General features: G+C 46.2%; 2 protein-coding genes across 8 annotated transcripts in view; one reads left to right on the top strand and one right to left on the bottom strand.

Moving 5' to 3' along the window:
- Nucleotides 1-14559, top strand: part of LOC123770280 (uncharacterized) — a 92551-nt gene that overhangs the window by 53598 nt on the left and 24394 nt on the right. The window lies entirely within an intron of this gene.
- The window catches only part of LOC123770276 (mitogen-activated protein kinase kinase kinase 13), a 116166-nt gene that overhangs the window by 85876 nt on the left and 15731 nt on the right, over nt 1-14559 (bottom strand). Inside the window, exons 1-2 of one of the 7 annotated variants that reach the window (XM_069339874.1) lie at nt 5994-6185; nt 2444-3077 (exon numbers count right to left, since the gene is read on the bottom strand). The exons of 4 other annotated variants lie outside the window; for them this stretch is intronic. In XM_069339874.1, coding sequence (XP_069195975.1) covers nt 2444-2859 — 416 coding nt within the window. In that variant the 5' untranslated portion in view covers nt 2860-3077; nt 5994-6185. Of the gene's footprint in view, nt 1-2443; nt 3078-5993; nt 6186-14559 lie in introns of those variants that run through there. 2 more of the 7 variants (XM_069339873.1, XM_069339875.1) reach the window with 2 other exon arrangements.

Raw genomic sequence — 14559 nt, 5'->3', positions numbered from 1 at the left:
TGGAGACCTGGAGACCAAGAACATGGAGACCTGGAGACCAAGAACATGGAGACCCGAAGACCCAGAACATGGAGACCTGGAGGCCAAGAACATGGAGACCTGGAGACCGAGAACATGGAGACCTGGAGGCCAAGAACATGGAGACCTGGAGACCAAGAACATGGAGACCCGAAGACCCAGAACATGGAGACCTGGAGGCCAAGAACATGGAGACCTGGAGACCAAGAACATGGAGACCTGGAGACCGAGAACACGGAGACCTGGAGACCCAGAACATGGAGACTTGGAGACCAAGAACATGGAAAGTAGTGATGCTGAACCAACGTGGAGCAGAGAAGTCAATAGAGCAGCAGATCGCTCTCAGAGATCATCCACGTGCGACGACTGGGAGAGTTTTAGCCGCACCTGCTGCCAGGAACTGGTCCAAGGCCCGTAGCGGCCAGTGTGGCGCCCGCCCCCATACATTACAATAAATTCCCTATACATTACATGTATATATTATACAACCGCTGCTACGGGCTGCTTCCTGGGGATGTGTATGTATGTATGTATGTATGTATGTATGTATGTATGTATGTATGTATGTATGTATGTATGTATGTATGTATGTATGTATGTGCGTGTGTGTGTTAGAGAAATATATGTAGGAGATATAATTGAGGAAAAATAGATTTGTGTAGAAAGGCGGGGTCCAAGAGCTTATAGCTCGATTTTGCAGACACAAGTAGTAAATACACACACACACACACACACACACACACACACACACACACACACACACACACACACACACACACACACACACACACACACACACACACACACACACACACATGTAATGTTTACTCGCTCCAGTTTTCATATACCGAATAATGAGTGAATTGTTTGGCCCTTTTTTAACGGCGAAAGACAATAGTATAATATGATAGTTGTACCAGAGCTAAACTGGTTAAGACTGTCAGATCCAGATGACCCAGGTCACAGCTATTGACCTCTTTGGACTCCTCGTTTGAAGAGGAATCCATAGACACCCAACTAGACACACTTCTGATATAAGATAACAAAGTTAGACTTTGCAAGCACTTAAATGCAAGCAATAAATGTGTGCTCTGAGAGATCTATCTCTCACATATTAAGACTTTCAGATTTGAACTGCTAAAGACTGGAAGAGCTTGACTGTTTAAGCCTGGCAGGCCGAGACTGTTTAAGCCTGACAGACTCGTCTGTCGTACTTGATTCAATGAGCTTTCTGAATCCGAATCCGGCTTTGTTTGCGATTGCGTTCGCGTGCGTTGAGCAATATCTGGCGCTGTATCTTATAATCTCACCTGTTTCTAAGGTTTCTCACGTGGTCGAGGGTCCGAGCGTCGTGAGAAGCTACGCAACTCTCACAAGACCTTCAGGAAGCCATTAGAAATGATGGGCGATAATACCAGGAGTCCTGTACGACCACAGTTGAGAGATATATGACTGTGGCGTACGGTACGCCCTCTCTACAGTGGCTTCCTGAGATACGATGCTTAACAAGAATCAATCAGCAAAATAATAATAATAATAATAATAATAATAATAATAATAATAATAATAATAATAATAATAATAATAATAATATATTTAAAGCCAGTTTTGGTGAAGGAACATAGGTTTATATTTCGTATATGGGGGGGGGGATTACAGCTTGGAGTGTTGTATATTGATTGTTGAGTGCTACTGTTGGTGTCTGTTTGTACCTGATGAGTGGCACCGTTGGTGTCTGTTTGTACCTGATGAGTGGCACCGTTGGTGTCTGTTTGGCGTTGGGCTCAACAGCCTATTCCAACCTCTCGAGGGTCATTAAGGTCGCCTCAACACTTTAAAACACTCTGCCAACACAACCAGGGCCACAAACCAGCGGTCCTGGTTGACGCAGCGTCCACCAGCGGTCCTGGTTGACGCAGCGTCTACCAGCGGTCCTGGTTGACGCAGCGTCCACCAGCGGTCCTGGTTGACGCAGCGACCACCAGCGGTCCTGATTGACGCAGCGACCACCAGCGGTCCTGGTTGACGCAGCGTCCACCAGCGGTCCTGGTTGACGCAGCGTCCACCAGCGGTCCTGGTTGACGCAGCGACCACCAGCGGTCCTGGTTGACGCAGCGTGCACCAGCGGTCCTGGTTGACGCAGCGTCCACCAGCGGTCCTGGTTGACGCAGCGTCCACCAGCGGTCCTGGTTGACGCAGCGTCCACCAGCGGTCCTGGTTGACGCAGCGTCCACCAGCGGTCCTGGTTGACGCAGCGTCCACCAGCGGTCCTGGTTGACGCAGCGTCCACCAGCGGTCCTGGTTGATGCAGCGTCTGTTTGTAAAGATCCACTTACAATATTCTTGTGTGCAGCTGATTTTGAATGCTTGCAACACTTCACACAGCAATATTATTGCGTATAACCCAAACTGTAACTAGAGGTACCTGTGTGTGGTGTAGTACACAAGCTGGTGGCTGCTGGACGCCGGATTAGCGGTCACATACGTCGGTGACGCGATGACGCGACTTGGGGAAGATATGACGTACGTGGACGTGGCAGTGACGTACGTCGATGTGGCAGTGGCGTATGTTGAGGTTCCGTTGGTTAGGTGTATTGAAGAGAGAGCAGCAACTGTTGAGAGCCTGGGTGCTGCACAGGTAGCAGCAGGAGAGGCTCTCTTGGCACCCGAGGGCGAAGTTGTGGTGGCGTTGGGCGGCGTGGGCGTGGTGGTGGTGACGGCGGTGGTGGTGTGGGCGGAGGCGACGGGGCTGGAGTACCTCCAGGAGGGACCAGGCTCCGACGCGACGTAGAAACTTGGAACGCACTCCACCCACTCATTCCATTTCTTTTTGTCTGTCATGCTGAGAGTGCGTTCCTCGTTGAGCTTAACACACACACCTCTCTCTACACTCTACACTTGATCATGATTCTACGGGCTCACCATAGACCGTGCTACTGGAACTTGTTGTTCTGAGTAGCTGAATCTAAAATAACAAACGAGGGTCATGGCTGATTCAGCATTTGCATCCACTCAAGTTACTCGGTTTAAAGTGTGAGTATTTTTCACTTTGTTTTATCCTGTAATGGAGGAATGAATTACGTGAGTTTTGGTGGACTTTCAAGTGCGTGAGGTTTGTATTAACTACTCTAGAGCCATTAACAGCGAGCCACACTATAGCGTTATTGGTACTCACTCTTGTTTATGCTTTCACTCTCACTCATTTACACACACACACGCACACGCACACTCACACTCACACTCACACGCACACTCACACTCACACTCACAATCACACGCACACGCACACGCACACGCACACGCACACGCACACGCACACGCACACGCACACGCACACGCACACGCACACGCACACGCACACTCACACTCACACTCACACACACACACACACACACACACACACACACACACACACACACACACACACACACACACACACTCACACTCTCTCTAAGTCACTCTCCGCCCCGCAACTGAGACTTCGTCAGCTACACATTCAACAAAGCTGTAATTGCCCTCTCTTCGTCCTCGTCCCTTCACACTTGTAACATCTCCTGGTGATCACACTAGCGCTAACGACCAGGTTGATGTCTTATCTCCCACACTGGTCTAGGTTAGGCGGAGCACCACCCACCACAGCTACCACTCACAGGAGAAACAGGCGCTAAGGGATTGAGCACGGTGCTCGCTGGAGTCAGCTGGCCTACAAGAGTTGAACAAGCAGCCCGGCCTCATCAACAAAGGTCAAATGCTCGTTAACCCAACCGCCAAACCCTCTGTTTATGAATGAAAAACGGTTTACAAACGACTCACAACGGATTTCGTTCGAACACTTCCGGAACAAGTGCTTCACTGACGAATTTTGTTCGAACCACAACGCTGTAAATGCTTCACCCACGTACTACAAATACAAATAATCGCCAACAGAACCTAAACACCTAACCTAATCTATGCCTATATATGCACAATATGCCTATATATTATAATATTAATTTATGTGTGAGAAAATTCCTGTTTTGAATGAACAACATGTTCAAATTTATGAATGCGTCTGTGGGGTCGACCGCTGGATGTAATGGACTTGAGTCGAGGATAGGTTGCTGTAAATGCTTCACCCACGTACTACAAATACAAATAATAGGCAATAGAACCTAAACACCTAACCTAACCTACGCCTAATTATCCGTTAAACTTTAATATATAATAATATTACATATTAAATTATAATATATTAATTTATATATATGAGAATTTTAATAAACGCTAAAGTTCAAATTGACGAATGCGTCTTGAGAAACGGCCACCGCTTGAACGAGCCTAGTCTGAGGACAGGGTGGTGGTCGTGTGGCCTTGAAAAGTGATCCCGATTGAGCGTACTGTTTGGGAGGGCTGAAGGTTAGGTAAAGTAGAGGAGCCCGCCAGTACAAGAAGCCAGCACACGCAGATCGATACAGCATGCGCAGTGATATTATTTAGGAACGATGAGCTATTAACACGAACTGCGCATCGCCTTAAATAACCTGTTTACATTCGCGTTAAACATCCATATTTTTTTGTTGTGAAAATCGTGATGAGTGAACGAAATTGAATTGTTTTTTTTTCACTCTTATGTTTTATGCCGTTTCAAAGTTATGTATACTTTTTATACTGTGTTATACTTTGCTTGACGTATTTCCACTGTTTATAAAGTTATCATTTACGTCAGATAAGTGTCTCAGTGGTTTTAGAGAGTAAAATTATCTGTATCTCTCTAGTATACTGAGTACCCTGTTGTTGTTCTTAAAGTTTCGCTACCTGGAACAAATAGTTCCAAGTAGCACGGGCTATGGTGAGCCCGTAGAGGACTTCTAAGAGAGTACCCGCGTCAGGCTTCACACCAGATATATGTTAAGTATACCCAGTACTTCTCTTCTTAAGTATACTTAATTTAAAGTATATATATATATCAGGCTGGTGCTCCTATATCTGGCAGGTGGTGCTCCACCTGCCAGGTGGTGCTCCACCTGGTGCTCCGGCTGACTTGAACCAACACGGAAAGGGAGGGTGGGTAGATGGGGCGGGGGGTGGGGGGTGTGAGACGCGAACGAAACCGGTTGTGCTTTAAAAACTAACATACTGCAGAGTGAATGCGAGAACCCCGCACACCACCTTTAAGACCTGGCGTGTGGGAATACCTGTGTCGATATTCCGCTAACCAAATGACGCAGAACTACCTCTCGGCTGTTTATTATACGAGCGCCTTGTGATGACACGCTGTGTGGGTGGCCGGGCATGGTTCCGACCTCCAGGGAGTACTTGGTCAGGTGGGTGGTGGGAGGGGGGGGGAGGCGATGGGATCATAGTTATACATACACAACACCTCATTATCATTTGATCTTCAATGCACAAACGCACGCATTCGCACTCATGCACGCTCTGGCACGCACGCGCGCACACACACACACACACACACGCGTGTGTGTGTGATTGGTTAGTTCTATAACCAATCAGGCAGCGATTAAGATAACCACTGACTCAGTGGTTATAGAATTAAGCTGCCAGTGGATGATTCTCTGGCGACCCAGGTTCGAATCCTGAAAGGGTCATTGCTGGAGGGACACACACACACACACACACACACACACACACACACACACACACACACACACACACACACACACACACACACACACACACACACACACACACACACTTTTGAAGGAAATCTCAGCATATTCTCGTAGTAATCAGTAGGATCTATGCTCGGGGCAGTTTCCAGTGAGGCAGTTCTTGAGGTGGACCTTGAAGACACTAAGATGGACTTCAAGGAGGAGGTTGAGGAGGACTATGGCCACCCAACAGTGTTCTCAGTTCCATCACCACCAACAAAATTATATTTATTTATTCTTCGACTTATTTGTATTATTACTAGGCTATATATTATTATTTCCTTATGTATATATATATTTGATTACACACAATTATTTTTAATATACCTGAGTGGAACACCGATTATTTTCTTACATTGTTTTCACAAAAACAAAATTCACTGATTTCATTGATGACATTCCAAGTTGGCACCTTTTTATCTGTTTGGAAACTATGGTTTTTATCTTTAGGCTTTTCTAATTCTTCTACGAAACCACAGTGTGTGTTGAGGGGAGCGACGGAGGCACTGAACTAGGCCTGGTGAAGGGTGGCACCACGCCAGGTTCCAGCGGTGTTCATTCCAGCGCTGAGACCAGAGTAAGGGGAGCTACCCGCGCTGAGGGGAGTGTTGTACATGCCACCTCGCTCCACCACACACAACTCCACATATCGCACCACACAACATATACCCTCCTTATTACACGTGTTTATAAACGCTCTTAACAACCCCCGTTTACAACCGAGTTTCGCCAAGTGTGTCAAATGAACAACTTGCAAGTGTCAGAAGATGTTAAGACTCGTGAATCTGGCAACTCAGAGTCTATCGTCAACAAGACCCACAGACGAACACACGCGAACCGGGATTTCCCAGCCTTCCAGATCGCCGTGCTTCCAGGAACCTGGACCGTCGCCGCAGCCCCTTGCCAGACGCCCCTTTCCCCTCTCGCACACTGCCCCTGGGGGCGAGTCTTCCCCCTCTCCACTGTTGACAAGTTTACCCTCAGATATACTTAAGGTCATGTGAGGCTAGTGCTTCTCCCATACCGCGGGGGACCCTCCGGCCAGCTTTCTTGTAAATAATCAATGTATATTTCAAGGACGGGAGAATCACGAAATTTGGCCAGTCTTCTAAGGCCAGAGAGAACCACGGAAATTTGGCCAGTCTTCTAAGGCCAGAGAGAACCACGGAAATTTGGCCAGTCTTCTAAGGCCAGAGAGAACCACGAAATTTGGCCAGTTTTCTAAGGCCAGAACCACGAAATTTGGCCAGTTTTCTAAGGCCAGAACGACGAAATTTGGCCAGTCTTCTAAGGCCAGAGAGAACCACGGAATTTGACCAGTCCAATTACTCGTGTACTTGATATATAAATGGGTCACCGCCCACACATCACTGGTATGTTGAGAAAGATCTGCACCAAATAATGACTACTTTATATCTCTACATAAACACATTACACAAAAAGTGGGTGAAAAAAATTCTGAAAGTCTATACTGTATTTGTCCTAAGTTCAAAGACATGGGTTGTCTAACAGATGTGTTCAAACCTGGAGATAATGTTACGGGTTCATGTGATAATTAAAATATAAAATAACAAATAATAATAATAACAATACACAGAGAAATCCCAATAACGTGATATATCAAAATTGAGACTAGAGCGAGTCTGGGAACATCCAGCGAGTAGATTCGAACCCTGATCAAGGCCCTTGTGGATTTGTTTAAATAACAATAATAATAATACAACCTTAATATATTGTGATATATACAATATATCACAATCTTCCCCACGTAACATGAGCACTTCACGAGGTACTGTTTGTGAATGACAGAGGTCATAACTGTAATGTTTGTGAATGGCAGAGGTCATGACTGTAATGTTTGTGAATGGCAGAGGTCATACTGTAATGTTTGTGAATGGCAGAGGTCATGACTGTAATGTTTGTGAATCGCAGAGGTCATACTGTAATGTTTGTGAATGGCAGAGGTCATACTGTAATGTTTGTGAATGGCAGAGGTCATACTGTAATGTTTGTGAATGGCAGAGGTCATACTGTAATGTTTGTGAATGGCAGAGGTCCTGTTGAATGGAGGTGCGTAGAGTAACGGCCGGCGTACGCTGGGTGCACAGAGCCTAAGGTTCAAAACGGGACAAGTGTGGATGCCAACAGCCACAATAGGCCTGTGAAACATCTGACTGTACAGGACTGGTGTGGGTGCCACATGTATAACTGTGGTAGGCCTATGAGGGGGGCAGCTTACGGTAAGTGGGTGTTTGGTAACTGGTCTCTTACTGCAATATATATATATTGGAGCAGTTATATTAAAATATATAAAATACATTAATAGTATAGGAAATACCGAATATGACACTGATATAGTATACACTGTGTGCCTCTGTGTATATGGTGTATGTGAGTAAATATGTAAATTTGTATATTTACTATTGTCGAGTTATTAGCTCTTGGATCTTGCGTTTCTAACCAATCTATTTTTCCTCTATTATGTCTATTACATATTTCTTTCTAACACACACATACACATCCCCAGGAAGCAGCCCGTAGTTGCTGTCTTAATTTCTAGGTACCTATTTACTGCTAGGTGAACAGGAGCATCAGGGTGAAAGAAACTCTGCCCATTTGTTTCTGCCTGGTCCGGGAATGGAACCCCGGGCCACAGAATTACGAGACCTGCGCGCTGTCCGCTCAGCTACCAGACCCCTGTGTGTGTGTGTGTGTGTGTGTGTGTGTGTGTGTGTGTGTGTGTGTGTGTGTGTGTGTGTGTGTGTGTGTGTGTGTGTGTGTGTGTGTGTGTGTGCGTGCGTGTGCAAGGGCAGCGCAAGCGCACGGGGCGGGTATCGACCTGGTGTCCTCCTGACAGCCCCGACTGACTCCAACGCCAAGCTGCGGAGACCTGCAGGAGGGCCCTCCACACATGGTTATACCCCTCCCTCCCTCCCTCCAGACACTCACCCTTCCTCCAGACACCCACCCTCCCTCCAGACACTCACCCTCCCTCCAGACACTCACCCTCCCTCCAGACACTCACCCTCCCTCCAGACACTCGCCCTCCCTCCAGACATTCACCCTCCCTCCAGACACTCACCCTCCCTCCAGACACTCACCCTCCCTCCAGACACTCACCCTCCCTCCAGACACTCACCCTTCCTCCAGACACTCACCCTTCCTCCACTCACCCTCCCTCCAGACACTCACCCTCCCTCCAGACGCTCACCCTCCCTCCAGACACTCACCCTCCCTCCAGACACTCACCCTCCCTCCAGACACTCGCCCTCCCTCCAGACACTCGCCCTCCCTCCAGACACCCACCCTCCCTCCAGACACTCACCCTCCCTCCAGACACTCACCCTCCCTCCAGACACTCACCCTCCCTCCAGATACTCACCCTCCCTCCAGCCACTCACCCTCCCTCCAGATACTCACCCTCCCTCCAGATACTCACCCTCCCTCCAGCCACTCACCCTCCCTCCAGACACTCACCCTTTATCCCTTAGCTCTTTTATCTCCCTAATTCACTGTACCTCTCTTCCACTGACCTGTCTTCGCCCTTAATCATTTCCTTCATCCTCTATCCCTGTCCATCCACCTCTCCCACTCCTTATCCTCCCTTCCCTCTATTTACCCCCCCCTCCCCCATCACCCTATCCTCTCCCCCTCCTCCTATTCCCTTGACCCTACCCATCACCCCCACGGCCCGCTGAGCCTACTTACCCAGTCTCCCAATTTCTGCCATTATGGCTAGTTACTGCCCCCCCCCCACCCTCTGCCCATATAGTTTTTGTGTACTAGGCTTAAATATTGTTCTTCGGCAGCCTAAGTTGTTTATATCGATGTTAAATTTATTATTATTATTATTATTATTATTATTATTATTATTATTATTATTATTATTATTATTATTATTATTGAGTAAATCCGTAATCACATTAACGTGGTGTATCAGTGAGATAATCTGTAGGAGCCGTGGTGGGGATTCGAACCTGTGGTGGGTGATCCCACGCACATGCCCCAGACAACCAGGCCACGACATGATCAAAAGGATTGGTACCTGGAGGTCTACTGAACAGAGGAGGGCTTCCTGAGGCTTGCACTGAAGCCTGTGTATTGAAATAGGAGTGTCAGAGGTAGAATATTCCTTGGTAACAGCCAGAGTGCATGGGGGGGGGGGGGATTGTGTGAAAATCCTGGTCCGGGTTCAGTGGAAGCCGCAGGAAGCCCTCCTGTGTTCAGAAGAACTCCAGGTTGCAATCATTTTGACCATGTCGTGACCTTGTTGTCTGGGGCGTGTGCGTGGGAACACCCGCCGCATAAGTTCGAATCCTTATCACGGCTCCTGCGGATTTTCTCATTATTATTATTCATGTAATCGTATTTTTTTTGTAAATCCAATTTTCCATATCACTTCTATAAATTTACAATTGTTGACTTTAAGCTAACATAAAGATATTTCTTACCCAAGAACCACAATAATTTTCCTACATTCATTATTTAATACAAACAGTTAAGGATAAAACAAATCCACAAGGGCCGTGACGAGGATTCGAACCTGCGTCCGGGAGCATCCCAGACACTGCCTTAATCGACTGAGCTAAGGATAGTTTCAATACAGTAATTACGAGTGTTTCCCCTACAGCCCTGAGCCACCGTGCCTTCACTCAGCGCCCCCGGAGCACAAACCCACGCTTGGGGAAGCATGTTCTGGGGACACCAAGCTGGGCTAAACTTTCAAAGCAACTGTGGGAGGGAGGGAGCGGTTGTGCATGCTAATTCCATTCTTGCAACCCTGATATTTCCCCCAATAAAACCTTTTTAGCTTACAACTTAAAAAAATATTTAACGTCGCAAAATATTTGGTTCTCGTTGAAGCAGCTTTATATTTATTTACCATGAAATATTATTTCTTCTAAAAAAAGCACGAGTTTCCCCTCTGCATTACGTGAGGGGTGTCTGGTTTTCCTTTACTGGAGCCGCACCTCCACCAAAACAAACGATAGATTTGATCCTAAATGAGGTAGATGTCGAGAACATCGAATATGAGATATGAGAAAATACACATACACACTACCGGGTGAACCATGATGAGCTCCAAACTCCCCAAACACACACATATATACACCAGAGGTCCATTTCATGCCACTACGAGCCAGTCCATTTCATGGCCCTAAGAGCCAGGGACCACTGCGTTACTGTAAAAGTTACTTAGTAAGAGTTGAAAGAATTAGGCCACCAACCAGGTAGAGTACAAAGCGAGTAAAGAGGGAGAAGAATTACCTAATAGAAGTTTAATTGAGGGAATCAGTTGTAGGGAAAGTGTTTAATAAATGTAACCAAAGCCGTCAAAGATTGAGGAAAGATGTACACGTTCGTAAGTGCTTGCAAAAAAAAAAAAAAAAAAAAAAAAAAAAAAAAAAAAAATGCCTCTAACCGGAACATTACAATCACCACCACCACCACCACCACCACCACTACTTGCACTACCACCACCACCACCACCACCACCACCATCATCATCACCACCACAAGACCTCGCCAGAGGCCTCGCCAAGCTCTCCCCTCCCTACATCGCACCATCAACTTTGTCCTTCGCTGATTTAGAGATAAATTTATGTCTTTAGCTCCTCCATATGTCTCACCCTCTGTCTGTCTCTCTCTGTCTGTGCCTGTCTCTTTTTTTTAACATTGGATAGGAGTCATTCGGAACTGGCAAGCAAGAGCTGTTATGGTACATCAGCTTACCTGAAGCCTGCTCCTACAGACCTATAGTTGTTTGACCAGATTATTTGTATCCATTAGAAATAAGCTAATTTTAATGCTGATTAACTATCATATAAAGAACGTGATAAGCAGGTGGCCAACTGTGTGTCAGAGCCTTCATATGGACTGGTGTGTGTGTGTGTGTGTGTGTGTGTGTGTGTGTGTGTGTGTGTGTGTGTGTGTGTGTGTGTGTGTGTACTCACCTAATTGTACTCACCTAATTGTGCTTGCGGGGGTTGAGCTCTGGCTCTTTGGTCCCGCCTCTCAACCGTCAATCAACTGGTGTACAGATTCCTGAGCCTATTGGGCTCTATCATATCTACATTTGAAACTGTGAATGGAGTCAGCCTCCACCACATCACTTCCTAATGCATTCCATTTGCTAACTACTCTGACACTGAAAAAGTTCTTTCTAACGTCTCTGTGGCTCATTTGGGTACTCAGCTTCCACCTGTGTCCCCTTGTTCGCGTCCCACCAGTGTTGAAAAGTTCGTCCTTGTTTACCCGGTCGATTCCCCTGAGGATTTTGTAGGTTGTGATCATGTCCCCCCTTACTCTTCTGTCTTCCAGTGTCGTGAGGTGTGTGTGTGTGTGTGTGTGTGTGTGTGTGTGTGTGTGTGTGTGTGTGTGTGTGTGTGTGTGTGTGTGTGTGTGTGTGTGTGTGTGTGTGTGTGTGTGTTTGACAGAGAGAGAGAGAGAGAGAGAGAGAGAGAGAGAGAGAGAGAGAGAGAGAGAGAGAGAGAGAGAGAGAGAGAGAGAGAGAGAGAGAGAGAGAGAGAGAGAGAGAGCTAGCTCCCAATACCTCTGCCAACTGAGAAAGATGAAACCTCATTTCTGTGTTGGCTGAAGGAAATTGACCTTTATCGTCTGTTTGCATAGAGGGAAAGATAAACCCCAGTTCTTTGTCAGCTGAGAGAACATGAGGTCAGAGATGTTAGTTGAGACAAATTTGTTTCCAATACTGTTTTCAATTCTCTTAACTGAGCTAAATCAGTTACCAGTTTTCTTAGCTGAGCAAAATGAGTTGAGTAGTTTTTTTGTGCTAATTTAGGCAAATGAATTGCCATTTCTCGTAGCAGTGACTAATTGGGGGGTGGTTGGCATTTCACCCAAAGCACCATGCTAATGTAGGCAGAATACTGGGACTCAAGATCAATAGATCATAAATACAAATTTCCCTTAAATGACAGAATAAACAAAAAAAAAAAAAACAGCCTTAAGGAAACTGAAAAGATTACGTAACCTTGGCACGAACACACACACCCACACTTAAAATTCAAATTCAAAATTTAAATTCTTTATTCAGGAATCTGACCTTATACAAGGTAGAACTTTACACAAGGTTCTAGTCCGGCCTCATCCCCCTATACCCTCCAGTATCTCTACACACCTTAACATGCAAATACTAGGACCAGTGCAGAACAAAGCACTAACAACAGCAGCGAAACAAGGCACTAAGAACACTTAGAACAGCAGCCAAACACGGCCCAGCTTATAATCAGACAATCCAGGAACACCTTGAATTCCAGGATATACAGACACTAAACATCAGCCTACAGCACCAAGCCATCAGGGTGTGGAACACCATCGAAATATTAGAAGACCGAATACTAGAATTATTACTCGGAGATGAGACGCCTCGCTCCCACAGCTGGTGGCCCAAGAATCATTGGATCTACCTAGTGGAAACCAAGCCACATAATACATAATTCCAAGAGTAAATACATTAAAATTTAAAAAATTAAATATAAACATCAAAATATGTACATTAGCTTCTGAATGTGTATAGGTGAATACTGTACCTCAAAAGTACATACTGACAAACCTTACACACACACTAGAAGCTCCCTGGGGGCTCTTCCCAGAGTTGAAGGTGTTCAGTCAAATTATCAAGGTAATCAACAAATTACCTGTAATGGTCTTGTGCTTCAGTCCAGTGCTTGAACGTCTAGAGGTTCACAAAGCACGTACCAGGCACAAAAAATGGGTGAGGCGAGGTGCAACGAGATTGGTCTCACACCACGAGGGGGAAAGTGCACATCTCCTGTGCCAGGTGAGTACGACGGGCTCGCCATAGCCCGTGCTGCTTGGAACTTTTGGTTCTGAGGAGCTGAATCTAAGACAACAATACCACGAAGTTGCTGATTGGTAAGCAGTGACAGGTAAGCAGAGGTAGGTAAGGAGTGATAGGTAAGCTGAGGTAAGCAGTGACAGGTAAGCTGAGGTAAGCAGTGACAGGTAAGCTGAGGTAAGCAGTGACAGGTTAGCTCAGCAGAGGAGGCAAGACGATGCTCCAGGCACCAGGAACTACCACTGTAGACAACTCGAGGACAAATTCCTCTCCAAAGTAGATTATCTCGTGTACTCACCTAATTGTACTTGTGTGTGTGTGTGGAGGGTGTGTGTTGAACTTCAACTCATTCAACCCTCTCTTCATCCTTCAATCGACTTGTGAGCTATGTACAGAACTGAACTTCTTAGCACATTCCATTTGTTCACTTCTCTGACGCTGAACAAATTCTTTCTTACGTCTCTGGTGACTTACTTGGGTAGTACTTAAGTGTCCTCCCTTGTTTGTGGACCAGCCGTGGTAGATGAGCCAGTCTAGCTCTCTTTACTATCGCTATAACACAACCTCTAGAATGATTCCTTATTCTAGGAGAGTTTCCCCTCCCACGTGTGGCCTTGTGTCCGCCCCCCTCCCCCCCATTCCTCTCTCCCTTCCCAGCATCCACTCACATTGATCTCCACTTGCTTGAGTTGAACATAATACTGAGCATTCCTTCTATGTGTCAAGATCGTCATATAGCTTATTAGTCTTATATTATGTTATTAGGGCAATTTGCGTGTCGTCAACCAACTTTTAGAGGAAGGAATCTTTCCCCTCTGGAAGATTCTTGATGTTTACCCTGCAAGACCTGATGCTTCACCTTCTCACACATAGAAAACGCAACAGAGGAACGTATAATTTATTTTGTCGGGTGGCAGGAAGCTTATATATATATATGTGTGTGTGTGTGTGTGTGTGTGTGTGTGTGTGTGTGTGTGTGTGTGTGTGTGTGTGTGTGTGTGTGTGTGTGTGTGTGTGTGTGTGTATGTGTGTGTGTGTGTGTGTGTGTGTGTGTGTGTGTGTGTGTGTGTG

The sequence above is a fragment of the Procambarus clarkii genome, chromosome 42 (assembly GCF_040958095.1).
Source record: "Procambarus clarkii isolate CNS0578487 chromosome 42, FALCON_Pclarkii_2.0, whole genome shotgun sequence".
Taxonomy (NCBI): domain Eukaryota; kingdom Metazoa; phylum Arthropoda; class Malacostraca; order Decapoda; family Cambaridae; genus Procambarus; species Procambarus clarkii.
Note: the sequence above shows the minus strand (reverse complement) of the source record. Positions and strands in the feature narration are given on the sequence as shown.